Source organism: Myripristis murdjan, chromosome 19 (genome assembly GCF_902150065.1).
Source record: "Myripristis murdjan chromosome 19, fMyrMur1.1, whole genome shotgun sequence".
NCBI lineage: Eukaryota > Metazoa > Chordata > Actinopteri > Holocentriformes > Holocentridae > Myripristis > Myripristis murdjan.
Genome location: NC_043998.1, coordinates 17,583,087 through 17,609,448, shown reverse-complemented (window position 1 = coordinate 17,609,448; position 26,362 = coordinate 17,583,087). Strand labels below are relative to the sequence as shown.

At 43.7% G+C, this 26,362-nt stretch overlaps 2 protein-coding genes across 6 annotated transcripts in view; one reads left to right on the top strand and one right to left on the bottom strand.

Moving 5' to 3' along the window:
• The first annotated feature begins 35 nt into the window (after positions 1 to 35).
• On the top strand, positions 36 to 10,687 carry LOC115377757 (retinoic acid-induced protein 1). 5 transcript variants are annotated; one of them, XM_030077762.1, is made up of 6 exons: positions 36 to 237; positions 1,531 to 4,313; positions 4,825 to 4,918; positions 5,997 to 6,046; positions 6,223 to 6,274; positions 7,528 to 10,687. In XM_030077762.1, exons 2-5 carry the CDS (start codon positions 1,536 to 1,538, stop codon positions 6,268 to 6,270), a joined length of 2,970 nt encoding a protein of 989 aa, XP_029933622.1. In that variant the 5' UTR covers positions 36 to 237; positions 1,531 to 1,535; the 3' UTR covers positions 6,271 to 6,274; positions 7,528 to 10,687. The 5 variants fall into 5 exon arrangements, with proteins under 5 accessions (XP_029933622.1, XP_029933618.1, XP_029933620.1 ...); XM_030077758.1 differs by having other exon boundaries at positions 6,223 to 6,294; XM_030077760.1 differs by lacking the exon at positions 36 to 237 and adding an exon at positions 248 to 580 and having other exon boundaries at positions 6,223 to 6,294.
• A 263-nt stretch (positions 10,688 to 10,950) lies between these two features.
• Positions 10,951 to 26,362, bottom strand: part of bsk146 (brain specific kinase 146) — an 18,545-nt gene continuing 3,133 nt past the window's right edge. Inside the window, exons 2-6 of the mRNA XM_030078505.1 lie at positions 19,879 to 20,139; positions 19,129 to 19,331; positions 15,132 to 15,323; positions 14,542 to 14,953; positions 10,951 to 14,499 (exon numbers count right to left, since the gene is read on the bottom strand). Coding sequence (XP_029934365.1) covers positions 14,153 to 14,499; positions 14,542 to 14,953; positions 15,132 to 15,323; positions 19,129 to 19,331; positions 19,879 to 20,050 — 1,326 coding nt within the window. The 5' untranslated portion in view covers positions 20,051 to 20,139 and the 3' untranslated portion in view covers positions 10,951 to 14,152. The remainder of the gene's footprint in view (positions 14,500 to 14,541; positions 14,954 to 15,131; positions 15,324 to 19,128; positions 19,332 to 19,878; positions 20,140 to 26,362) is intronic.

Below are 26,362 nucleotides of genomic sequence, written 5' to 3'. Positions count from 1 at the left end.
GTTTTGAAGGTTGTATTCGGAAGTTCAGGTTTACAGTCAAACTAATTTGACGCTGCTGGTATCAGAGTAGTGTGTTCCTGGAAAGTGTGTGTTATCTTTATTTAATTTGTGGGTTTCACTAATTTATAGATTTTATTTAGATGAGTTAGAGTCTGATGGGCTCATAAAAGAAATGCAGGGTGGGGCAGATTCTTGAATTTGGACGTTTTGAAAACCTTCCCGATCCCTCCCGTCCGGGTAAGTTTTGATCAGCAGCGCAGCGCATAAGCTCCGCTCTGTCTTTGTTTCATCCAGCCGGGCCTAGCCCCGATACGTCCCGTCCTCCTTAATGGGAACACTGGATTGCTACACTCCATTAAAATATCTGGCAATTTATGTTTCCTTGAGCAACGTCAAACTTACACAAATGGCTTAACACAACTTGGACTGTTCTGAACTGTTATCACCCACTCCCGAATTCGGCATACTTTCAATACACTAAGAAGCACTTATTGAAGAAAAAATTTTAAATTAAAAAAAAAAAAAAAAAACGCCTGTTACGAGCTCTTAGCTAACGTCAACCACATTAGCGCCGTCGTTGGTAAGTCGAGCAGTGTGAATCTGTTATAAGTTGACATTTTATCGAAATAAAGTGCTGTTTACGGGACTAAAAAAAAATGCCGAATTGAAGCGTGGGTCGTGTCGATCAGCCGAAGCTGTTGAATGATGTTTTCCGAGGTATGTATCTTTGTCTTTTAAGTGTGGTCACATTAAATTGTCAGTTACAGAATGGAGTTTAGCGAAACGTTCTCTCTATTCAAAACTGGACGGAACGTTGTCGAGGCTAAGCCGGGCCTAGCAAGCTAGCATTAGCCGTGGCTAAGCTAACGAATTAGCAACCCTGACCTGACAACGTTGTTGGTAAATATTTTTTAAAGGTCCTTCACTCGGTCGCCTGCAGTGGGACATCCCAGCTGACTATATCGTGCCGAACGGTGCAATATTGACGTAAACTGATAATATAATTTCCAGTCAGTCACAGCCATGTTTCGTATTCAAATTGAAGCACACGTCAGTTCCCTTTAGCTCGTGTTAACGTTACCTGGTTCAACTTCCTAGTTGTCTTTTTGACAGACACAAAAGTGGTAAAACCCACCTAACATGAACCAACGAAGTTTAATGGCAGGTGAAGCGAATCAAGTATATGGGAGCAAAGCTCATTTTTAACTAATGCTGTACGTAAAATTCAAACGTGGGTAAACTATGACCTCCAGCTAGTGATTGTAAAGCATAGAGACAGAAATGAATTATGCTTTCAAAACAGCAGTATTCATTAATATACCCCATCTACATGTAACTTACAGTTTGTTACTTTTTGCTAAGCATTTACATTTACTGAGCATGTACATTATCCACTAATGGCAGCCTAAAAAGATTGGGATACACTACTATTTTGCCAATTAAATGGTGGTTAGTTTGCCGTCATCCAAAGTATTAGCAGCACTGCAAATGATAGTATTAAGTTTCTTTTGTCTTCTTCATCCATTTCAGTTGTTATGGAGCAGCCACCAGGGAGCTTCGATGAACTACAGCCTCAAGACCTCTCCACTTCCAGCATCCCCACTGTGATTGACTTGACCAGGAAAGGCGAGGAATGTGTCCTCAACGCCAACTCGCTCGAGGCCCTACGGATGGTCAAGAGCCCCAGCTGGTACCCAAACTCTGGGACCAGCAAAACTGGACTACCCTTCTCAGAGACTGCCTCCACAGACATCCGGCTCCAATCAGGGGATCAAATTCAGCCAGACAATGCCTTCTCCAACACTACAGTCACCCTCTCCTATGTGAGCAGGTCTCACGTCTTCTCCACTCATGACTCTCTATCTCAGCATTCACCGCTGTATGGCGTACCGTCTATCAGCAAGTTCTCCCTCCAGCCTCCCTGTGACGCAGAGAAAGGGCTCGGGGAGACTGGCTATGCACTGAGCCAGCACTACTTAGAGCCGGTTGACAGGCCGGTGGACCTTGCCACACAGACAGAACTTTTTCAGTCCTTGTCTCAGACTCAGGTGGGGGAAGAGGACAGTGTGGGAGTATGTTTAACAGAGCAGCCTTGCAAGTTCAACGGTGGAGTTGCTTCCGGTGATGGGGATATGAATGAGGCTCAGCAAGGCGGAGTGGAACATGGTCTTTCAGAAAACAGCAGGGGCTTGGAAAATGGTCAAGGTGATAGCTGGTCAGGTTCTGGAGCATGTGTTGAATCCTCTCCAGAGACCCTAACTGCTGTCTCAGGGGAGCATCAGGATGCGGGTGGCTCTGAGGTGCTTTTTCTCATCTCTAGAACCCAGGAACCTGTGGTCATCCCTGACAATGTGGGTGCTAGAGATCTGTGTTCACTGAGCAGGGAGTATATAAGTCCTCTGGAGGACCCTGTCTCCCCCTCTGCTACCTCACTGGACGACGTGGAGGATGTGTTCATCTTGCCTCAGGCTTCCAGCTCGCCCAGCGGAGACAACTCTTTTCTGGAGGCGACTGATGATGTTGTGTGGGACAGCCAGAGTGGAGAAGGGCCCACCCAGCCTTCTGACCCAGGTCCAAGGTTTAGCAGCAGTGATAATACACCAAGGTTAGATACCAGCAGTGAACACAACCAGCCAGTCCATAGACGCAAGGCCGTTCTGGAGCCTATGATTGACTTGACAGATGATGGTGATTTTCATGATTGTCATGATGTTTTAGAAAAGAAACCCAAGACTGTCATTCCTCATATGAACGGGAATACAAGGGCACTACAGAGGACTTTAAAAAAAAAGAAATTGCCAGTGCGTTCTGGCAGAGGGACAAGGTTAGAGGCCATAGTCATGAACATCAATCCCGGCAGGTATAAAGTGTCAAGATGCATCCGCACTAGTAAGAAAGTCAAGGCTTTCCAAACCACAGCCAGTGTTTCTAAATCAGGCAGTTCGACAAACAGTGACTCGCCGTTGGAAGGAAAAAAAGGAAAGAGGGGCAGGGTGAAAACATCTATCTCAGCGAGAAAGATCAAACAAAAAGCTTCATCCCCATTGAAAAGGGGTAAAACTAACAGCATTAACACTGACAGTTGCAAAGAGTCTACCTCAGATTCTGAAATCATCAATAATTCCAAAAACTCACACAACAGCACACCCCCCAAAAAGTCAAGTCCTCCGTCTGCTGTGCACAAGAAGTCAAAGAAAGAGCCCGAGGATTTTTCACACCCCAAACACTCAACACAGGCTAGCCCCAAGCGTGCTGCTCATACACAGTCCAAGAAGAAACTTTTGCCAGAGTCAAGTCCTCAGTTTTCTGTACACAAAAAGTCAAAGAAAGACCCAGAGCATATTTCTCATCCTGATCCCTCACCAGAGATTCATGTGGCAAGAATTTCCCCTCCACCAAAGTCTCCAAAGAAGAGCCCTGCCAAGTGCAAAGGCAAGGCTGCTGGTAGCAAAACATCTCCCGCTGCAAAGATGAAGGCGGCTCACCCTCCCAAGAGGAGACGAAAGAAACACAAACCCAGCCAGTCAACCTCCATGTTCTCCCCCAAAGAGCCTGAGATCAAGTTGAAGTATGTTAACTACAAGGAAGAGAAAAGGGACCTGAGGTTGGATACATTCTCTCCGTTTATCCGTGTTGAGCGCAAGCAGTCATCTCTGTCACTGTGTACTGTAATCAACTACCCGGAGGAGATGAAGCCACAGCACAAGAAGGGCCAACAGCAGCAGCAGCAGGCCCACTCTGGAGGCTTCATAGCTGGAGTTGTACCCAGCACCTCTTGCCTCCAGCTTGGCCGGGCCTCCACCCACAGCCAGCACCAGCGCCCTCTCATCTGCTGCCTGTGTGGTCAGTCGGCCAACGCCATGGACTTGGGCGACCTCCATGGCCCTTACTACCCTGAGGGCTACCAACCCGGTGCCAAAACACCAGCAAGCACGTCAGGAGTCAAAGAAGACGAGGAGGACACCAGCGATTCTGACTCTTCTTCCTGCAGTGCGGGAGGGCGGAGGAGGAAGTTTGCCCGTCCGATGGCGCCATGGCCTCTCAGACCGGCATCTCAGCTGAAGCAGAAAGAGTTGCTCGGGGGACATCGGTGGACCAGTGACGGCGACATTCCCGGCAGCCCTGCAGCCAAGCGGTCCAGGTCGGATGCCAGTTCATCGGCTGTGGAGGACTGGTACAGCCCCCCTGTGGTGCCCCTGGAGTCCTGTGAATACTGGCTCCACGAAGACTGCGGCATTTGGTCTGCAGGCGTCTTCTTGGTGAAAGGCAAGGTCTACGGGCTGGAAGAGGCTGTGAAGGTGGCCCAGGAGACGGTAAAGCTGCACTCCAACCTTATAATCTTAGTGTGTTATTACACAAAGGAGTTCATTTAGTCATAATTCTTGATTAGCTACAGGAAATCAGTGCTGCCATTGGTCATTTGATCATATGATTGTTCACTGTAAAAGTCCTTGAGGTTCTCTGTCTTTGCTCTCCAGATGTTAAGTGTGTACAACTCCTTAAAGTTGTAAAATCTCATGAATTTTATTAACCCGCTCCAAGGCCTCAGAGTCCTTGAATACTGGTAAATACAATATTTTCAATTCAGTATTAAAGGTCAGGAAGAGTTTTTTTCTGTACACTACTTTCTTAGTAAGACATCATTCCAGTCCTGCAGACCTGTTAGCTGCCTTTTTTCATTTTCACCTTCATTTCAGTGGTGAAGGTGGTCTTGTATTTCATAGTAAGAGGCAGTATAAAGGAACTGGAAGGTCTTAACTGTACTCTGGTGAAACTTGCAGACACCCTGGTTAAGACTGAAATGTTATCCACTGGTGTTTTCAGATGTGCTCAGGCTGCCGCAGTCGAGGTGCCACATTGGGCTGCTTCTTCAAGGGCTGTCCTAACAAGTACCACTACAGATGTGCTCTGGAGTCGGGTAAGTCTAGCCTTATGCCCTTTACGTACCCTCACATCACTTGGGAAAGAGATGACTTTTTTCTCATCCAGTCCACTTGTACAGGCACAGTGTGCACAGCTTTGTTGACTTCTTCTGTCTTTACAGTTTGTGTCCTTAGCTGCCTCTTACATCTGACTTGTGCATCCTTACGAGCATTTTATGAAAGGAACGGTTTGCCTAAAATGAAACTTTGGTCATTAACTTCCTCTCTTCTATGGCAGTTGAAAAACAGAAAAAAGTCTTTGTCTTTACAACAATTTCAGACGTAGGTAGCACAACTCTGCAGCTGTCTCCAAAACAGCTGAAATCAATGGGTACCACTGTTTAATTCCAGAAAGGACAGAAATGACAACAGAATGACTTCATACAGCTTGTGCAAGCTGTTGGTGCACGTTGGTCGTGAACTGTGTCGCTATCAAAGGCTTTAGTGAGGATTTGTGCAGAGTTCTGTAAATGTGGAAGTTTTCCACTCAGGAAGTGATTGGTTTTCTTTTGAAGATTTGGATAATACTGCATGAGCTGTAGGGGGTGATTTTCTGCCCTTTTTGGAACCCTAAAATGTGCTACCTATTGACTTAAGTTGTTTTGGAGAAGGCTGTGATGCAGGTGTGCTAGCTGCCTCCCTCTAATTTGTGTAGACAAATACACTTTGCCTGTGTTTCATGTGGCACGGGGGTGAGTAGATAATGACAACAAATTCAGTTTTTGGGTGAGCCGTTCATTTAATCTGACATATTAACAAGTGGAGGACAAGTGGAGGAGTTGTTCTCTTTGGAGATTTTTCTTCTTTCAAAATGTGCTGTTTTCTTAACATAACAACTGACTCACAATATTATGCTGCATACACCCACTAATGGTGCTATGCATTGATGTGTGCGTGTGTGTTGAGTTAAGGTGTGTGCACATCCATGTGTTTTCTGTAAATAGCTCTTTTATGGTCTGTGGCAAGTTACTATTATTACATCCGTTAAGTCTCAACTTGCATATGTGGGCTGCTCAACCTTTTGGGTGAATCACCACAGCATCCTCGGTTCATGTTCCATTCTTATCCTTGCAGATTGTGTGCTCATTGAGGAAAACTTCTCCATGAAGTGTAAAAAGCACAAGGTGAGAATGAATAATTGCACCAGTGATATGAAACATTAATGTCTATAGCTGATATGTGTAAGTTCTTCTCAGAATCTACCAGTACGTTTACACTCGTACCTAATCCTGTGGGAGACTTTGCAGTCCTCTGTTAGTAATTTAAGTGTTAATTGTGAATTTTTCCCCCCGCACGCTAGAACAAGACATTCAAAGCCCCTCCTGGGAACAGATGGGATGACAGGTGACAAAGTGAGCAGAAATTGCATGTGGTTAGTAAATGCTCTCTATACTTAAATAATGCAACTGCCTGCAGTATGTTTTGCATGAATTAAAAATCCCCCTATGACCTTATCACGTCATTAAAATTTAAGTTTTCCTCTGCTAATGGCTCATCTCAAAAAGGGAGTACTCAGGAGGACGTTTTTATTTTTGTCTTCCAACATACGTACATGTTTTCAATGAAGAAAATATACAATAGCAAACTCAATCTACTTCTGTCTCTGTGCTGGCTGCTGCTCCTCAGATGTGGAGGGATGCAGGAGGTGTAGAAGTTTCTGAATGTTGATTACAGAATAAATACTTATTTGTATTAATGTATAATATACAGTAATTTGAGCAAAACTATCATCTATGTGTGCTCAGTTGTTGTATGTGCATTTTAGTTTCAGAAAGTGACATTCATTAAGTGATGTTAAACCTGCTTTGAGAGGTTTTAGGCAGTTATTTTTCAGAAAGTTAGCTGGGGGTGAAGTCCACCTCAATGGCAGGAGGGTAACAGTTAGCATTTGGAGCATCCAGCCCGTATCCAGCACTCAGTAACAATGAGAGGAAGACAGCACCAATACTGTCATACAGAACAGCTGGGGGAGAAGTGAAATAATCTGTTCAAAATGGGTGAACTGTGTCTTTCAGCCTATGTTCACATTATGCTACCCTTTAAAAAAAATGCCAGTGCCTCAAAGTCAAAGACCAAAAGCAGCTGCAAGTCTGTTAGAGAGCGAGACACAGAAAGACTGCACCTGGCTTCTTTTTTTAAGCAGAACAGAGGACTTTGTAAAGTTGAGAAAATGTTTAAGAGGAGTTTATGATGTGGACCACAATTTCCTGAGCCAGTCAAGCACAAGAAGAAGTGGTGTTTTTCACACATGAGAGGCAGCAACTGTTAAGGATGACCAAAAAATAAAAAATTAAAACAAAAAAACAAAAAAAAAAACAGAATGAACATGGGGAAAGTAGCTGAAAAGTTGGAAGTAGCTGCTTCTGTGATGAGAACAGATTGGTTGTTTGTGGGAGTTTCTGCTGTGTGTTTAAAAGTACATAAGTGGTTTGTGCTTATAGTGGCAGCTACTGCAGCTGATCATTATGGAAACAAAGCCTCTGCTGTAACACTCCCTTTTTTCTTCTTTGTAATATACATACTATGGTTGAGGCATCACAACATGAAGACTGGCTAACGTCGCAAGATGAATTCAATTCTTGTTTTTTTCTGCTTGTTCTTCCAGACATTCACCTGCAACATTCTGCAGGGACTCCCCTGCCTGCCTGGTAACCATGGCGACCGTGGACCAGGGTTCCCTTGACTGACAGCCAGCACCCGCAATCAGCACCCGCAAACCTTAACTTCACCCTCTGCTCTTCAGCTGCACTGTTAACCCTCAACACTCCGACTGGGAAGACATGGGCCGTCCCAGTCAGCGTACCTCCTCCCCTCGGTCCCGTCCAACGGTACTCACCACGGCCACCGGCTTCAAGACACGGCCGCTAACATCCAGGGGTTTTAATCCAGGCCTCCAAGCCAATAACACCGTTGGACCGACGAAAAACACAAACTTGGATTTCATTTACAATAACATGCTGAATTTGTGATTTGTGTTATCACTTTGTAGTTATTTATGAGGAAAACTATTTTGTGTTTTTGTTTTTTCTCTGAATTTAATATGAATAACAATCAAAGATATTTAATTTTATAAGAATTTGTAATTATATTTGGTTTATTTATTCCTGGAGTTTCTCTTAGGGTTCTTCTTCAGCAGTCGTCAAAGAGGTTTGATTGTGTGTTTTTAAGTTATTGATGAGGTAATTCAATGCTGAGAACTAAAGCCAGTCAAGGAAATGCTGGTTACATTTGGGGTTGGGACAGAGATGGGACAGAGATGGGACAGGTCAGTCTGGAAATGACCCTCAGTTTCCCCCATAGAATACTTCCTGGCCTAGGTACCTGACAAGTCATTCACAGATGCCATCAGACACCGTCACCAGAAGAGAGTTTGAATTTTTGCATTAAATGAAACGCCTGCTTGATGTTAACACACATGGCATTATGTTTTGTGTCGCAAAGAAGGGGCACACACGGCAAGTCTCCAGTTAAACTTGCACTAAAAAGGTCGGCCCGCGTGATGGTAGCCAGGAATGAAGAGAAACATTATTTAGGGAACTGAGCAGTGTGTGTTTGAATGTACTTTCCCCATGCTAGGGGTTTTGCAGGAAGCACTTTTGAGTGGCACTCACCTTCTGAAAATGTCTAGTCCTCTGCCCCGGCTGCAGTATTATCTTTTTCGCCCGACTGCCCCCATCGTATCATTTGGTGCAGGCAATCCCATGTGGTTCATTTTAAATTCACCTGCTGAGAGAGCTTGTCAGCTTGAGTCATCCGCTAGGTGACATGGCCATAATCTCGCTGTCAGGATCAGACCGTTTCATGATTTATGTTGGCTTGAAGCACTTTGTCCATCTGCATGGGGCTTGAATGTGAATGTGTATCCTGTAGACGGCCTGCTTGGTTGTGCACAGCACATGGGGGGGGAAGTGGAGGGTAGCGGTCTGCACCAACCCAAAAGGAACTCGGATGTAGGTTTATTGTGCTCCCTGGTTGGGGATAATTGGCTTAGTTTTTCCTGCGATGGTATTCATCACAAGTCCTCTGTTGTGTTTTAGGGATTTCTCCTCTGTGGCATTTCATCACAATATTTCACTCATGGTTTCAAGTTTCGTAATGTTCGTATCAACCAACCCTCGTCTGTATTGCTGACTAAACTTGCCGCAGCTCATTTACGTTGGTCATACTTTTCGTCTATTTACAAGAGCAAGCATCATTGCTCACATCAGAGATGCAGGACCATACAGGATCTTTGTGTTGTTTGACTTCCACAGTGTCACTAATGTTTAACTAAAGGTGTTGTAGCAGCCATGGCTCTTTGACATGGGAAGTCTTTGGTTTACATCCCCCTGTATCTTTTAATTTGATAGGTACTGACAAAGTTCCCAAGTCGTTGTTTGCTTCTTCTTTTTTTTTTTTTTAAGCTCAGTTCAGTTTGTTTCGGGCCTGAGTATCGGTGCATTTCCACCACAATCTTTTCTAAATAAAAAAAGAAGAATCAGCCTTATCTGCTAGAGGTATACAATTTGTTTTTCCTATACTTAACCAGCTTGTGGTGCAACGACAAATCATTGGATGTACATTGCCTTCCTTTGGACATCCTGATGACTAAAGGCAGCTTGCATGCACTTTTCTGCTGCAAACTTTGGTGTTAATAGAATTGGTCTGGTGGGCCAGCTCCAAACAACCCCTCACCCACCCTCCCTACCAACAGACACACACACCGAATATGTGGGACTTTGCGTGAACCATGTATGGAGATTGAATCCCAGTTTGGTTGTACCTGTATAATCAGGTTTGAAGGTGTGGGACTGAAAGCCTGCCTGTTTTTGTTTTGCGTTTTTAGACAAAAGTCAATGTAACCAGTGTCAGTGGAACATCTGTATGTACTTTCTGCATAGCACCATTAGGGGCACCGTTGTGCTGTCTGAGCCCAACGTCTGTAACTGTGTGTGTGTGTGAGTGTGTGTGTGAGTGAGAGAGGTCTGTGCAGGCTGGATCGTAGCCATGACTGAATGTTAAGACATCCACACAGAGGGAACTAACTGCCTCGCCAGCTTACAACATCTTGCTAAACCCGGCGGGAGACAAAACACCGGAAAGTCTCCTTCAACCCGCGACGCCACATCCCTTTCATTTGTGCCATCTTTTGTGTATTTTGCATCAGTTGCAGTGACTGTTTTTGGACCCCCAATACGGCACATCACGTGTCACCAAGCCTGAATTCTCACTGCAATATAATTTTTTTTTTTTTTTTTTTTTTTAAATTTCAAGCAGTTGTATGCATTGTACCAAATACAGCTTTTGGAATATGTTTTATGAAACGTGTTTAGATTTTCTAATATTTTTGTCCGTGTCTAAATCTCAGGGCTGAATCTCAGATATTCTAATAATTTGAATTTTATTTTAGGATTTCTGTTTCTTGCTTCTTTTTTTTTTTTGTTTGTTTGTTTTGTTTTGGGCTCATTCTATTCATCACACATTGACTGGAGCAATGATACATGTAGCAGGATATTGTTGTTATTATTATCTCAGCAGATGCATAGCCTTCTCTACTGGTACATGCTACCCATCACATTCCAATGCCTCCTCCATGTGTCTGTCAGTGCTGTGGTGGTTTTAGGTTTAACACGGGATTAGGACTGCCAGCTCCTACGTTGTCATTTTTCATCGCCTTTTTTATTTTACGGCAACATTTTGTACTGTGTGTTCAACCTCTTGGAGAGCCAGGGGTCATGTAATTGTCAAAAATAAATATTTTGTTCAGCGTTGTCTTTTTCTGCAAACGATTTGTGTCGTTCTTGACTGTCTGGTTTTCAACTTAGAGGGGAAGATTTGCCTTTAAAGCTGGCTCAGATATGGTCAGGTTGTGCAGAAGGGCTTCTTACGCAATCGCAAATGGTGTCATGTTGAAGCGTCACCGTCTGCTGTGAGCATACAAATGACAATGTGATGTAATTGGTGGCAATCAGAAAAGACTTGGCCTTTATCGAGTCCTGGCACACGACACGATAAGACCCCTGGGTAAAAACAAACAAACAAGACGTCGCTCCAACAAGAATTCTCATTTTTATTGTGGACTAAATCTGAGCTTACAGGAAGACAGTTGTATTGCAAAGACAGAACCGGATACGAGTTCTAGTGCTGTGTTCATCTACTCACTAAAACTCCACTAAAAATCATGGTGCTTGGAAATATGTCACTGGACAGAAAGACACAGGAACTCCATTACACGGCTTGCAACACGTTACGTCATGGTTGAGTTGAGGAGGCAGCAAGTGAATGACTCAGGTGTTAGGAGGAAGAAAAGGGATGCAAGCTTGCATGTTAAGCACGTATCCCAAATGTCGTCCTAACTCGGGTGTCCTCAGCTGCGGCGGTGCTTGCGCCCCGATGCTGGAGGGTTGCTTTGTCTCCTCTCAGCCTCACGCATCACCTCACACGAATACCCACCTGAACAAGTCATTTAGTCTAGCAGCAGGACTTAAAATCTTGTTTTTTTCATGGGACAAGTGAAGAAAAATCTGCCAGTGAGGAGCACAATAGTCTCTAGAATCAATTGCCATTTTCTTGATTTAATTTGAGTGGTTGCCCTCATTCTGCTTTGCTCCATGGCACTTGTTTCTAGAGAATCTCTGGAAACATGTTGGAAACAAGCGGAATTATCTCACCAAAAGTGTCAGGAAACATTTAATACCTGGTTATGAGACTTCAGTGACTTGTCCAGATGGCCTTTTAATGCACCGCAGATTCATCTGGGAAGTGCTGAAGACACATTGAGGGTGGGGAGCTGTTAGAGGATGACATGATGAGGTATTACAGAGTCCAGTGAAATCTTTGCGGCTGAAGGTAGATTGTTTTTGTCTTCAGCACTTCACCGGCTGAATTTGCCGTGCCGGAGCCAGCGTCTGCATCGACAGGCTGGAGAAAACAGCACCGCCACAGTGTTGCTATCAGGACGGCCCTTTGTTCTGAGTCAGAGGGCTGTTGATGAGGTCAGAAATTGTCACAAGATGTAGTCATTTGCATACTAGCTCACTGCTCAGGGGGCAGCTTTGTGAATTCTGTCCAAATTGCACCAGTAAGGGTGTGACCAGAGCTGAGCTGATGCTTGATCTGGGCTGACAGCATCCTGTTAGCAGCAGATCAAAGCCCGAGCTGCTGACTGGTACAGGATGCACAAACGGTTTCCTTGCAGCGATTCTGCAATGGCAGAGAACTACAGCTTGTGACAAGAGAGGCAAATGAGCAGTTTTTCACAATAGAGCTTCAGCACATACAAGTTCATGCAGATTTATGTCTGGAAATCGCAACGCACAAAATGCCCATTCCCACGCATGATCCAATCTCTTTTTTCTTCAAAATTATTTTGGTAATATTTATGATTAGCCAAACAACGGTAAAGTAACGGTTTCCTTTTTTCTCCTTCTTTTAAGCTTGAAAAAGCAAGACTAGACTTTTCAATGTTTCCCCCTGAAAAGACATTTCCTTCCCAACCTGCGACTGAAAACAAAGCCTCTCGCTGCATGTCCTTCATGCTTCACAAAAAAGTATTTTTCTGTTTCTAAAGGGGGGGGGGGGGTGAGATGGCTACACAACATTAACAGCATACAAATACAATACACTGAATAAAAACTAATTATTGTTGTCATTTTTAGCCCTAGGATGTCTCAAGAGATCATAACAGCAATATTCACTCTGGGACATAATGCAAGAAAATTGTGCTACAGCAAAAATTCCACATCACAACATTTTTACAATTATTTTTTTTTTATCTCTTTTTTTTGTCCTTTGTAAAGCCAGTTCAAATTGTTCATAAAGATATCTTTGAGCTATTCATCATGCAATTTATAAAATGTGACCGTGTACATCTCCTTCAATGGATTTTTTTTCTTTTTTTCAGATCCAATTGAAAATGAGCATTTTTCTTTTCTTTTTCAGACAATACTCGTCATCAAACGTTTTCGAAAGGAAAGAGAAACTATACAAAAACAGAATTTCCGAGAGCGTGTAGAAAATAGTCTTTGAACCATGAAGTAGATATGTTTGACATAAAGAACGGGGATAAAGCAGGAGACATCGTAAGCCTTCCCTCAGTCTAGTCTGAGGCTCGGGGACATCTTGGTTTGCAGCCAATAGCGGGAAAAGAGTTCCCTCTAAAAAGCCTAGATCAAAATGAATACTTTACCTCTTGCCATCTGCTGGCCTTGAGCACTCCAGCTTTGATATGTACAATTAATTCAATATGTACAACAGCCAAATAAATGTGTTTCACAGACAGGTGGATTTGGCACAGGTATGCCTTGTTACTCAGTGAGGGGAAACAGAAAGCAAACACAGCTACTTTACAAAACCAATAGAAAAAATAGAGTCTGGAGTCTTCTTCGATTTAAATAAATAATATAATTCTCAAAGAAAAAAAGAGAAAGAAAGAGAGAAAATTCCACTTAATCGTTTGGATCCATACGCACAGAACGCACAGTGATTTACGCACAAACACACTCGCACTTTCACATTTTGTTACACATGAAACATTTAAAACCACCGTTGCTTTTATCTGCCATGGCGTTTCCATGAACCATGTTTTCTTTTTGCTCTTTTTTTGAAGTCAGCGTCAAAAATACAAATCACTTCTCTTTGTCCCTTGGCTTTTTTTTTCTTTTTTTTTTCAAAAACGAGAGCGCAGTCCCATCCTGGAAAGATCACACAGAATTCCCGCCGGTTTCTGTCTCTATTTGCTTGTTTTTTTTTGTGTTTTGTTTTGTTTTTTGCTGAAAATATTGCTTTAAGAAATACATTTTGGTCTTCTTTTCAGATGGTTTTAGTGACGGAATTGCTGGATGGAAGCTGTTTGGAACGTTTCCTTTGGCTTTCCATACATTGCAGCCAGATTGTTCAGACAGTGCACTGAATTGAATGGTTAAATGGTGGGCCATTCTGCAGAAACCTCGTCTGGTCTTCTTTAAAAAATGTCCTGTGAAAGGAAACCTGACCAAAGCCTGTCAAGAAGAAAGCAGCCATTCTTCGAAGCAGCAGGCAAAGACCTTTTGTCATTTTCTATAACAGTCTTCCATTCATGTGCCATTCCTTTCCCCTAGGTTTGTACAACAGGATACACATGTATACTCAGTGTCTTGGTGTGTATGCATGTGTGTGGGAGTGTGTATTTCCGTGCATGCATGTTTATGTGGAGAGTGAGCGGTATAAAAGTGTGCACGGGCATGTCTGCCACCACGTTAAAGCAGAAACCCTCAGACACAGATCTCTATGGGCGTGGCGACCAGCATGCGTCCCCCCGGCGAGTTGTTTTCTCGCGGCATTCGCTCGTAGCTGTTGGTGGACGACACGGAACTGGTGGTGGAGACGGACACGAAATGGTGGCCGCCGCCCGGCTCCATCATCCCCCCCTTGGCCGCCCCGCCGCTGCCCCTCTCCGCCACCACGGGCGACACAGGAGAGAGCGGGGACATCGGCGAGAGAGGAGAGAGAGTCTGCTGCTTCATCCTCTCCACAAGGAGTTCCTCGTCCTCTTCGGTGGACGAAGATGATGAGATGGTGCCGTCCACATCACCACGGACCCCTCCTCCTCCTCCTCCTCCTCCCCCACCACCACCTCCTCCTCCACCATTTCCCCCTCCACCTCCTCCAACCCTCTCTCTTTCCCCGCTGCCACCGCTGCTTCCCCCTGCGCCGTTGCCGTTGTTGTTCTCCACATCGAGCATCCAAGAGTGGCTGAAGTATCCAAACACCTCTTTGACGGAGCAGCGGCGGTCCTGCTCCACGGACAGCAGCCGGCGGAACATGCGGAGGGCTTGTTCAGTGAAGCGCCTCCACTGGGACGGCACAGTGGCCGTCCTCCTCCTCTGCCAGCGGATGAACTCCTGGTAGAAGGAGTCCGAGGGCAGTGCCTTCTCCCACGGGAAATTTCCAGTCAGCATGCAGAAGAGCAGCACGCCGAAGGCCCAGACATCAGTGCTGTAGTCCACGCAGAAACCCTCATGGCGCGACACGTCGCAGAGCTCTGGGGCGGTGTAGGGGATGGTACCGCTCACCTGGAGGGGAGACAAAACAGGCCACCACTGCATAAAGAGCTTAATTTCAAACTGAGACATACTCAACCCAGTCCTCAAGATGTTGAGGCCTGGGTTGAAGGCCACTGCTCTAGAAACTAAAATTTGGGTATTCGACTGACGTTATTCACTCTGCTTCATTTTCATTTCACTCACTCACCCTTTTGACAGGTGATCCAGCTCGGCGGGTCATGCCAAAGTCAGACAGCTTGACCTTGCGGCACTCTCTGTCAAAAATTAGGATGTTCTCAGGCTTGATGTCTCTGTGGACCAGCTTCTTAAAATGCAGGTAGTCCAGGGCTATGGCTACCTGGTGCACACAGCGCTTTGCCACTGCCTCAGGAAGACCAACCTAATACACAAGAACCAACACAAAAATGTAAATATGTCACTGTATCTGTTGTTGCTGATAATCAAAATCAAACACTTGCTAAAACTGAAATGTCCATTTTAATAAGTAAAGAAGTGTCAATCAGTCGAGTGTTTGGAAGACTGTCTCTTTGCTCAGTGAACTCATTGATCAAAGAGTACATAGGCAAAAAAATTACACCATTGTGACTTGAAGATTGGGGACTTTTTGGCCTGTTGGTGGCAGTGTGTTGGCCCATTCCATTTCATTTTGTGGATACTGGATATCAACACAAAAACACACAATTCCCCGAAAGATCAACGCTGTGGTGGGCCAATCAGGTTTATATCAAAAATGCTGGACCCCAGTATCAAAATCCATCGTGCCTCCAAATTTGATCCAAACCAGGCCAACAGAGGCTCAGAAATCACAAGTCCAATTCATTGTCCACTTCCCAGTTTTCAATCGTGAGAGCCAACTAGCTATTAATACCTTTCAACAGTTGTTGTTTGGGCTGACTTAAGAATTCTAACCAACCATCTAACCAACTCAAAATGTGTAGCCAGATTTAATTTGGAATTATATCTGGTGAGCAATCACACTGTCTGTACAGTGATCTTTAGATGTCGCCCACCAGGCTTGCCAGCTCATTTCCATGGAAGGTAGCAATTGGCTGCTCAAAAACTTGCTAAAAGTCACCAGATGACATCATGTCCTACGTGTTATTAAAATTTGTTACACCAGTGCTGCTCACCCCCGCTCTGAGAAGAGCAAGGGGGCTGTGTTGTGTACGGAAATTGCTGTGATCAACAGACCTCTTTGGTTTAGACAGGCAAGCAGTGCAAATTGACGTCACCGATATTGATTTGTCATCAAATGCTTTGGTAGTGAATGCATGAATATTTTCCCCACTGGTCTGAAAACACCGGTGGATTTGTTGCAATAACCACAGTGTCAAGACATACATTAGATCAGCAGTTTTCTGTGAAGTCTTCACCCCATACAAATTTGATTCACATTCCCTGTGAGCCTGGTATCTCAAGGCCTGCTCCAACAAATCTAAAACCACCTCTGTTTAATAATAGATCTCTAGGTAACAGCTCATTTTTAAACATTGATTTCCAAATCTCTGGACTGGACAGAAATGGGAATCGGAATGGTATCTCTGCTGAATCCACCCACTTTATTTCATGTTTGCGCTTGACAAAACAAAAAAGGAGGGGGAGTCTGTGCCTTTTTTTAGGATAAGTTCCTTTGCAAGAAGTTATCACTTGCAGTTTTCATCCTTTGAATATGTGTTGTTCAAAAAGGAAATTTAAATATGTATTCTACATATGCTAATATACAGACCACCAAAATACTCTCCAAATTTCAAAGTGAGATTTTTTTGCACTGAATTTGACTGTATAGTCATTACAGAAGGCTTTAATGTACATATAGATACTGTCAGTGACAAACATGACAAAGACCTTTCCACTATACTTGACACGTTTGATCTGGCACAGCATGTGAAGGGGCCGACCCATGCTAGAGATCTGAATCCAGCTATCACTAAGAGTACAAACATCTAAAACACCACTGTGCTTGATGTTGCTCTATCTGATCATTTCTGTATTTCCTTTGATCTGTCTGTTACACCCAAAATCAATATCAGCTCTGAAACTGTTTAAAAAAGGTATATCAATGACAGTACAGATCTTGTTTATGATCTACTAGATGACTTCAGTTCTAAAACTACAAATGTAATTGATGTAACTGTCCCTGTTAAGGTTAAACTGTTCTCTAGTAAGGAAAAGGCACCATGGAGAAACACTCAGTCAGTAAGGGCCCAGAAAAGGGAGTGCTGAAAAGCAGAGCAAAACGGTGTAGATCAAACCTCCAGATTCACCATGAAATCCATAGAGAGATTTTGTATTTAAAGTCTGAAATTGAAAAGCAGTAGACAATCATATCTCTCTGAGATAGTAACAACAGCAAAAAATTCACACATCTCATTTGCTACTGTTGACAGGTTAACCAACCCTGTGGTTCCGGTGTCCCCAGAGATAGTTTCTGCCAGCAGATGTAATGAGTTTGCAGCCTTCTTTAATAACACAATTCAAGCCATCAGCCATATTATTAACTCCTCAGTGCCAACAGGACACAGGATTGGACACACAAACTGTGTCCCATCTCAAATCATCCACCTCCTGCCTGGATGTTCTGCCCACAGGCTACTCTAAAACAGTCTCGAGCAGCTATGAACTCCTGCTCGTAGTTAACAATTCTCTCTAATCTGGCATTTTTCCAAAGGCCTTGATGCTACTGTACTGAATAACTATCACACTTTATCAAATGTACCCTTTATAGGTTAAGTTCAAAACGTTGTCCATCAAAAACTTAGTAACCCTAAACAACTGCTTTGACAGTTTTCAATTGGGATTTAAAACACAGTGATAAAAGTACTAAATGGCATTTGCCTAAACACTGACACAGGCAATGTCTCTGTCCTACCCTTAGGGCAGGCTTTGATACTGTAGACCACATGATAATATTACAAAGATCAGAAAAACAGCTGGGACTTTCCGGCACTGTCCGCGAGTAGTTCTGATCATATCTTCATGATAGAAAATATTTTGTTTCCACTGGAAACTGTATCTGAGCAGATATCCATGACCTGTGGGGTTCCTCAGGGGTCCATTTCGGGACCTCTCTTATTCAATCTCTATATGCTCACATTAGACCAAATCTTGCAAAATAATGGAGTAGTCTACCATAATTATGAAGATGACACACAGTGCATTGAACAAACCAATGCCTGGATGAGTCAAAACAGAAAGACAGGACGTCACCTTGACTCCATGTCTCTTGTTACTAAGAATCAAGTCAGAAATCTTGCTGTCATCCTGGACTCAGAGTTAAACTTACAACAATAGCAGCATCATATCAGCAACTCTGTCAGCTTATTACCATCTAAAACATATTGTGAGAGTCAGAGGATTCATGTCCAAGCAAGACTTAGAAAGGCTTCCCCGTGCCTTTGTTTCCAGTACATTAGACTACTGCAATGGTCTGTTCTCAGGGCTTTCAAAAAACACCAGTTTTCAAAACACAACTACAAACTATTCAAAATGCCACTGCCTGAGTTTTGACAAAAGAAATACCATGACATTGCACAAGTCCTAAGATCCCTACACTGGTTACCAATCAGTCAATCTTCATGTCCACGCAGTGGTTTTGGTCCCAAATATGTCTCTGACGTGCTTTTGTCATATGAACCTTGAAGGGCTCACAAGTCATCTGGGCCTGGTCTGCTGGCTGTCCCAAGAGTTGGAACAAAACCCGGTGAAGCAGCGTTTTGTTATCATGAAGACATGGAATAACCTCCCAGATGATATCAGACAAGCCAACACTGACTACTTTAAAATCTAAACTTAAAACTTTTATGTTCTACACTGCCTGTTCTGCCATTCAATTTAATTTGCCTGTTCATGTTTGAGACATAACGGGTCTGAAAAGCTACTAAATCTAGCAACAAGGCCAGCAAGTTGGCAGCCATGTCACCAACCACCTCTACTTCTTCACACTTCCAAACACTCCCAATTACGGGGTTAAAAAAATGTGCTTTATGAATTATATAGCAAATACAATCTGACCAATCAGGACAGCAAAAAGACTGACAGATTGGATTACATATTTAACATTGCTTACATTTACCTTAAGTTTTAGCTTTTTAAATGAGTTTTTATAGACTCAAAAGAACTCATTGAGATGGATATGTTTGCAGTAAATGTGCCACTCTGTGACTCCAAGTCAGAGGTGCAGTTACCTGTGGAGGAATGATATCGAAGAGGTCCCCTGCTAAGGCGTACTCTTGTGCAAATACGTAGTACTCGTCTGTCTCGAAGGCGATGCCGAACATGTTGATGATGAAGGGGCAGGGAGACAGGTAGAGAGAGATGCTGTACTCCCGCAGGAAAGACTTCAGCTTGGTCGTCTTCTTCTTCAGGAACTTTAGTGCCATTTTTGTACCTTTGAGGGGGAAACAGGAAAGAAATAATCACAATTGCAGTGCTGACGGGTTGAAGTCATCGAACACACTCCATCCCTTAATGATCTGATACTGTAATATGTAATAGAACACTTATGAGAGCATTATTACTACTAATTAAAAAACGAAAGGGTTTGCTGAACATTTGCATTCTTTTTTTAATAACAATATTGTGTTCCTGCTGTTATATAAACACAATGTGACTATAGAACTGTGAGGCATGACATGAAGAAGAGTAAAGCCCTCTTAGCCGCTCTGGATTCACTGTAAATCACAGCCTGGAGTGGCTTACCGCTTAATTATATGCTTGTCAGCCTGTGTGTGTGCCTGTCAGCGTGCATGTGTGTGCGCCTGTGTGTATTACAAAGTGCTTTACAAGATAAACAAAAGGCGCATTTAATAAATAAAAATGGGAAATGGGGAAAAAATATGTACCACCTATGTCTGGCTAGGGTACGGGGTGTGTTTCTGTGTGTGTGTGTGTGTGTGTGTGTGTGTGTGTGTGTGAGAGTGTGTGTGGTGCGTCACCTCTGATCTTGTGGATGACCAGGTCCACCTTGCCGTAGGTGCCCTTGCCCAGCTCCCTGATCACCTCGTAGTACTTGTTGACCTCCAGCCTCTCCAGATTCTGCGCTGCGATCAGCTGCAGCTCGTCCAGGATGTCCATGTTGGCGCGCGACACCAGCGGTGAGGAACTCATGCTGGGGATCGGGGGGGGGTGGACTGGGGGAATTGACCGGGGGACGGACGCTCAGGCAGGACAAGAGCAGCGGCTAACAGCTGGTATCACTGAGGACGAAGAAACAAGAGCTTTATATTAACCATCATGATTTAATAAAAATGATATGTTCACACGATTTACCATCACAAAACTGTTGTTCTTATTATTGTTATTACTATATTATTATTGTTGTTGTTATTGTTATGATCATTATTGTTGTAAGTGTTGTGGGTAGTGGTACTAGTAGTAGCAATTAAAATAAGAATTTATTAAAAAAAAAAATACAAAAATGACACATTTTGTGTTATATAAACATACATCAATAGAAGTTTAACTATACAGAAATAATGATATAGAAATGATGGACATGCATGTTTATAGTCATGCATTACTATTATTACTACCATTAATACTACTATCATTATTATTATTATTATTATTATTATTAATAGTAGTAGTATTGTAGTTGTTAGTTTTTTAATAAACAATTTTTTTCTACACCACTCTCCAAAAACACTGTCACAAAAAAGTAAATTAATTAATTCATTAATTAAATACAAATTAAAATAAATAACTAATATAAATGTGCTAAATAAATTAATGAACTAATGGATAAAAATAAAAATAATGACAATAAAAATAATAAAATACAAAAGGGCCAAAGCATGGTAGAATTATACCACGCATACATATATTAAAAAATATAACAGCAATAAAAAAAACATAAGAGTCCAGACTTGCAGCGAGAGTGAGCTGTGTGTGTGTTTCCTGAAGGGTTTGTGTCAGACCGTGTGAGCGGTGTGCGTGTGTGTGTGTGTGTGTGTGTGTGTGTGTGTGTGTGTGTGTGTGTGTGTGTGTGTGTGTGTGTGTTTGGCTGCAGCCTGCACAGATCCATCTCCCCCCGCAGCCCCCAACTCTCTGCCTCTCATCTCACGGCTGAGACAAGGCGGCTGAACATAAGCACACGCTGAGCAAAACACAGAATGCGTGGCCAGGTAAAGACGGGACGTGAACGCAGCGCAGGTGTGTTAGTGCCAGCCTTCAGATTTCAAGGTCACTGAAGGACAACAGGGCCTCGCCGTTCATTTGTTTAGCACAGAGCCTCTGAAAATGCTAATTATCTCTAGTGGAGGCTGAATTCGAGGAGCCAGGAGCCAGGGAGGGAGCTGTGCGCTGAATCAACACACACACACACACACACACACACACACACACACACACACACACACACACACACACACACACACACACACACGCATACACATGCACACGCACACACTCAGCCAATAACAGCCCTTTCTACCCAACCCGATCCTTGCTGCAGTGTGATTATCCTTACTGATTGGTCTGTTATTTCTCTTCCCCTGAGCAGCGAAACCTGCCAAGTCCTGACCTCACTCAATACATCCACGCACGTGCAGGAGACGGAGGAAATAAAAGCTCACACACACACACACACACACACACACACACACACACACACACACACACACACACACACACACAGCATCAAGCTCATTACATAACATAAAACACTCTTTCTCTTCCTATCTGAACAGCAGCTCTTGAATCTGCCGTCCCTCCCAATAAAACCAGCAACTCTTAAGCATCAAGACGCCACATTTATCTGCATCCCACCCTCAGAAACACACACAAAAACAGACACCACGCACATTCCCATCCTGAGATGGGCCGTTCAGCTGTGCGTGGGATCCCGATCCGGCTTCAACACAAGCCGGGTCGCCTCACACACCGACACACTGGTTAAGTACCTTGTCATCTCGTCTACGGGCCTGCATGTTCCACTGTGGGAGTGCAATCTTTTTGCGGGAAGCAGGGAGGAAGAGCGGTTGACACCAGCAGGTGAGGAGGAATGAGTCAGTTTAGGTGATAAATGGCAGTGGAGAGAAAGGGGACGGAGCCTCGTTTCCCTCCCTCTCTGCCTCAAACAGGAGAGCTCACACTCTCGGACACATGCGCTCAGCCGTGAACGCACACACAAGCACACGGCGTGCTGAGGCGGCCCGCGCGGCGCTGCGCTCTGCAGGAGTTGTAAACAGAGAGGGCCATTTGTATCTGTCGAGGATCAGAAGCGCTTACTTAGCAAGGCAGGATATTGCCATGCACAGCCGTGTGTGTGTGTGTGTGTGTGTGTGTGTGTGTGTGTGTGTGTGTGTGTGTGTGTGTGTGTGTGTGTGTTACTGCATGATTACAGCTAAATTAAAAGCTCAAATATCTCACTTGATCCTTGCGATAGCAATTATTAACCAGGATTGTTAATTAAAGGTGCAATGCTCGACGTTTGTAGACATCAATATTCCACTGTCAAACACTTTGTTTTAACCCTGAGAGAGCTGCAGTGCAGCACGCTGGACCCACTGCTCTGAAAAACATACAGAGCAACTTAGAAAGAAATGACCTGAAGAACTCACAAGAAATTACTAAAAGGTTATAAGAAAATGACCTGGCAAATAGCTAATAAAAGAAACAAACAAACAAATAAACAAAGAGAAGATTATTAGAAAATTATCAAAACCAGGGAAAATATATGGAATGGAAATAATGGAATAATAATAAAGGAAAATTATTTTACATTTTGTCAAAAAAAATATTATCTTTTTCTGGGGCTACTTTTTGGGTTATTTTTATTATTTATTTTTATTTTATTTTATTTTATTTTATTTTATTTTATTTTTTTTTATTATTATTTTTTATTTTTTCATTTCCCTTTTCCCTTTTCTTTTTTTTAATTTTCAGGTCATTTTCTTGTAACCTTTTACTAATTTCTTTACTAAGATGCTTATCGTGTTTCTCCCATGTTTTTGAGAGAAATCGAGCCAATTTGCTCAGGTTTCAAAGTGTTCAAGGTGCACTGTGGGTAAAAGTGCGGATGGTGGAGTGAGGACCTTTTCGACTCATCTGACATCAGCGTCGAAAACTCTGCCGCGCGCTGGCTCAGTCAAAGGTTTTCTCTTTAGCTTTGCTGAGGAGGATAAACAAGCTGGAAGAGATTCTTCCGGCGTCTTCCGCCTCCTGCACCATCTGTCAGAGACGGCGAGCGCTTTAGCTCGTCAGCATTCGCCTCGCGCCATAAAGCAATTGTGCAGATTTCCTGCAAACAAAATGGTGGCACACGACGTGCAAAGGCAGTGCAGAGGCTGACGTTCGTCTCAGTGCCGGTCCCATTTGTTTTACGGTGATCGCAGTGACGTCTCCAGTTATGATTCACTGATGTTGCACGCATTAACCTTAAATTGTCTCTGTTGATTTAAGGGACACAAAATGTTTTACAGCACTTTCTGCAAACCATATTAACATAACATCTTGACTCTTTTCATCTACAATGGACATTCTATTTTGTTGCCGAGGATTTACTTCTATTGTGTGTGTGTGTGTGTGTGTGCGCCACTGTGGGGACACTCTTTCATTGTGCAAAGAAGCGCGCTGGTATCATCATCTCCTTGAGCCGGCCGCACAGAGCTAACAGCCGTCAAAAAGCCTCTCTCTCGTACCTTAGCCGCTTTTGGTCGAGGCGTTTTATCAGACTCGGCTCTCAGCTCTGTGTTGGCGGCTCAGATAAAGATTTACAGGGACTTCTACTGCTTTCTTTGTGTGTGTGTGTGTGTGTGTGTGTGTGTGTGTGTGCGTGTCTGTGTTTACCACAAAGAGAGTTGCATCTGAATTTATGTAGCAGCAGCATTAGACTCAGCCGGATGAGTCATCGGGTCAGAACCAATGTCGGCTCTCAGTGTGGAGAGGAAGCATGATACCCCGCTGTGTGTGTGTGTGTGTGTGTGTGTGTGTGTGTGTGTGTGTGTGTGCGTGCGTGCGTGTGCTGCGTCACAAAAGCTCCCAGTGTTACCAAGGAAAGAAGCCCCGATGCACAAATATATGCAGGGCAGACATTTCACATCTTTGGTAAAAATAACTGCATAGAAAGTGGTTGGACGAATTGAAAAGGATGAGGATGATGATGATAGTTTGATAAAGCTATACCATTAAATCATCCTGCCAGTTCTACTTACCATCATTAAAGGTTTTGCATGCAGCATTATTGCTCAACAGTGAACAAATGAGACGACAGATCAGTGACGAGACCACGGCTTCCGGTTCCTTTATATTTTTGTTTGGGGCGAAAATGAACAGGGGTTCCGTTTCCTGTTTGCCAATAATTTTGTCATTCAAATACGTCAAACTGTGGCATTAGAATGACCACAGGGAGTATCCATTACATGTGCTATCGACTGAATCGATTTTTAAATATTATATATCAGAGTAGCACCGGAAGTCACGTCCTGACGTCCTGTGTGTGTCCGTGCTCCTCTGGGCTGTTAATCCACAACATCGGATTTCTATCTGTCCATTCACTTCCACAGCAAAACTGCTCCCGAAAGCACATTAAGATCATAGAAAAAGCAAAAAGTCCCAGTACCCATTTTTTGAGCAACTGCAGCAGTTGTTTTCTTTTAATTTTCCTATCTCAAGTGGAAAGAAGATCCGACAGGTAGCTGCAGGAAAGCTCTGCATCGTAACCAGGAGGAAACAAGCTGATAGTAGGAATGCTAACTGGTGGCCGTTTGACCGGTTGTTGACCGTTTGAACTTTAACCGAAACATCTTGTCAGTTAATTTTAAGGCCGAACGTGTCGTTGCCGACACAAATGCGCACGTCATATTGTAAATACCATAACTTCAATAAAGTTTGCTCTATCGAAAAAATTCAAATTGTTCCTGAGCGCGGAGAAGTTGCTCATGAACCCACATACAGTTTAATACGGTAAACATGGCGACGGGACGCTCTGCCGGGCTTGGATTACGTCATTACGCACAGAGCTCAGCTCGGTAGAGACAGACCAGAGAAACGAGCCAAGCTCATGGTGATCACGTAGAGTTTTGAACAAAGTACGTCATGCAAGTCTGCAAGAGTCATAAAACCTCCAAGCAGACTCATCGAGGGATCTGGAGACAATATTTTTCCCGAGGAGAGAGAGATTTCTTCTACACCACGGTAAGCAATATGCGTAAATTACATAATGTTTGCAGGATATCAGGTAGGCTATGTACAATATTAGACTTCGGGATGAATGGTGTTCCATATTATCTGATGTCTGAATTGGTTTTGGGCCTGCTGAGGGGACATCTGTGGTACAGAACGGAAACGGTCACGTTCTTGACTGTCTGTAAACTTTACAGACAGTCAAATAAGATTCTCGGTTAACCGAAATAAACCGATTAATGAGTGGTCGACCAAGAAAATTTTCCATTTTCGCCATCCCTAGCTGATAGTACTTTATAATTGTATGAAAAAAATAGGTACTGGGACTTAGAATTTACGCTGGCATAATGTGCTTTGGTGAGATTCCTTCATGTGGTTAAAGTGTCTGTTTGGGACTTGTTTTGCCGCTAGAAGTGAAAGGATTAGTCTGGATTAGGAATCTGGAGCGACTAATGAGGATGTTTCACCACCATGTGGACGAATGTAAAGCTCATGTAACTACATAAGCCAACAATCTACCAAAGCTCCGTTTTTTTTACTCTAAAACTGAAACACCATGTCAACAGACAACCGCGCTAAAGCTAGATGATGAGTAGCCTCCTTAACTCGGTGGTTAGAGGATTATTATTTGGGATTATAAGAAAAGAAGACCACGTTTCCCATAAACAGTGGAAGCTGCTGGATCTACACGTCCTCAAGACAATAAACATGTTATTTTTCATCGTTTTTCCTCCCCTTCCACCATCTTCCACTACCAGAAACTCTGAGAACTTCCGCTCTGTTTACACCGGAGGAACAGCGCCCTCTTCCTAATTTGTGCCGTAAAGCTGATTTCCTGCTGTCGGGGCTGTTTCAGGCCACCAGTCTTCTCTGTGACATTCTCATTTGTGTAAGCGAATGATTTATTGCTGTTAAAATGCTCTCAGCAGCGTCCTTAATTCAAGAACCGCCCAGAACCGCCCCTGCCCGTCAGCCTCCCAGGTCTTCAAACGCAGCATCATGGGAGCAGACAGAAAACACACCACAGAGTGACCACAGATCCGCCGCCGTCGCCCGCCGCCGACTCTCACTACCATCCGGTTCGACACTCTTTGGGATAGGACAGGAACCAGTGGCCGCAATTGATAAAAAACCCCAGACTGCTTATGCAACCAGCGGGCAGAGCTGACCGGCCCGACAAGTCTCGGTAAGCCAAGGAGATCACGGCAACAGCCCCCCGCCCCCCTCCCCCCCAACCCCAGCCCCACCCCGGTGTGAGAAACATGTCCTCACACAGCGAGAGCAACACCATCATCA

Excerpts from the sequence above, each read along its gene's own strand:
- LOC115377757 (XM_030077762.1), top strand. The coding sequence starts at position 1,536 with ATGGAGCAGCCACCAGGGAGCTTCGATGAACTACAGCCTCAAGACCTC. Across the intron at positions 4,314-4,824 it reads TGAAGGTGGCCCAGGAGACG|ATGTGCTCAGGCTGCCGCAG; the intron begins GTAAAGCTGCAC and ends TGGTGTTTTCAG. Across the intron at positions 6,047-6,222 it reads TGAAGTGTAAAAAGCACAAG|AACAAGACATTCAAAGCCCC; the intron begins GTGAGAATGAAT and ends CCCGCACGCTAG.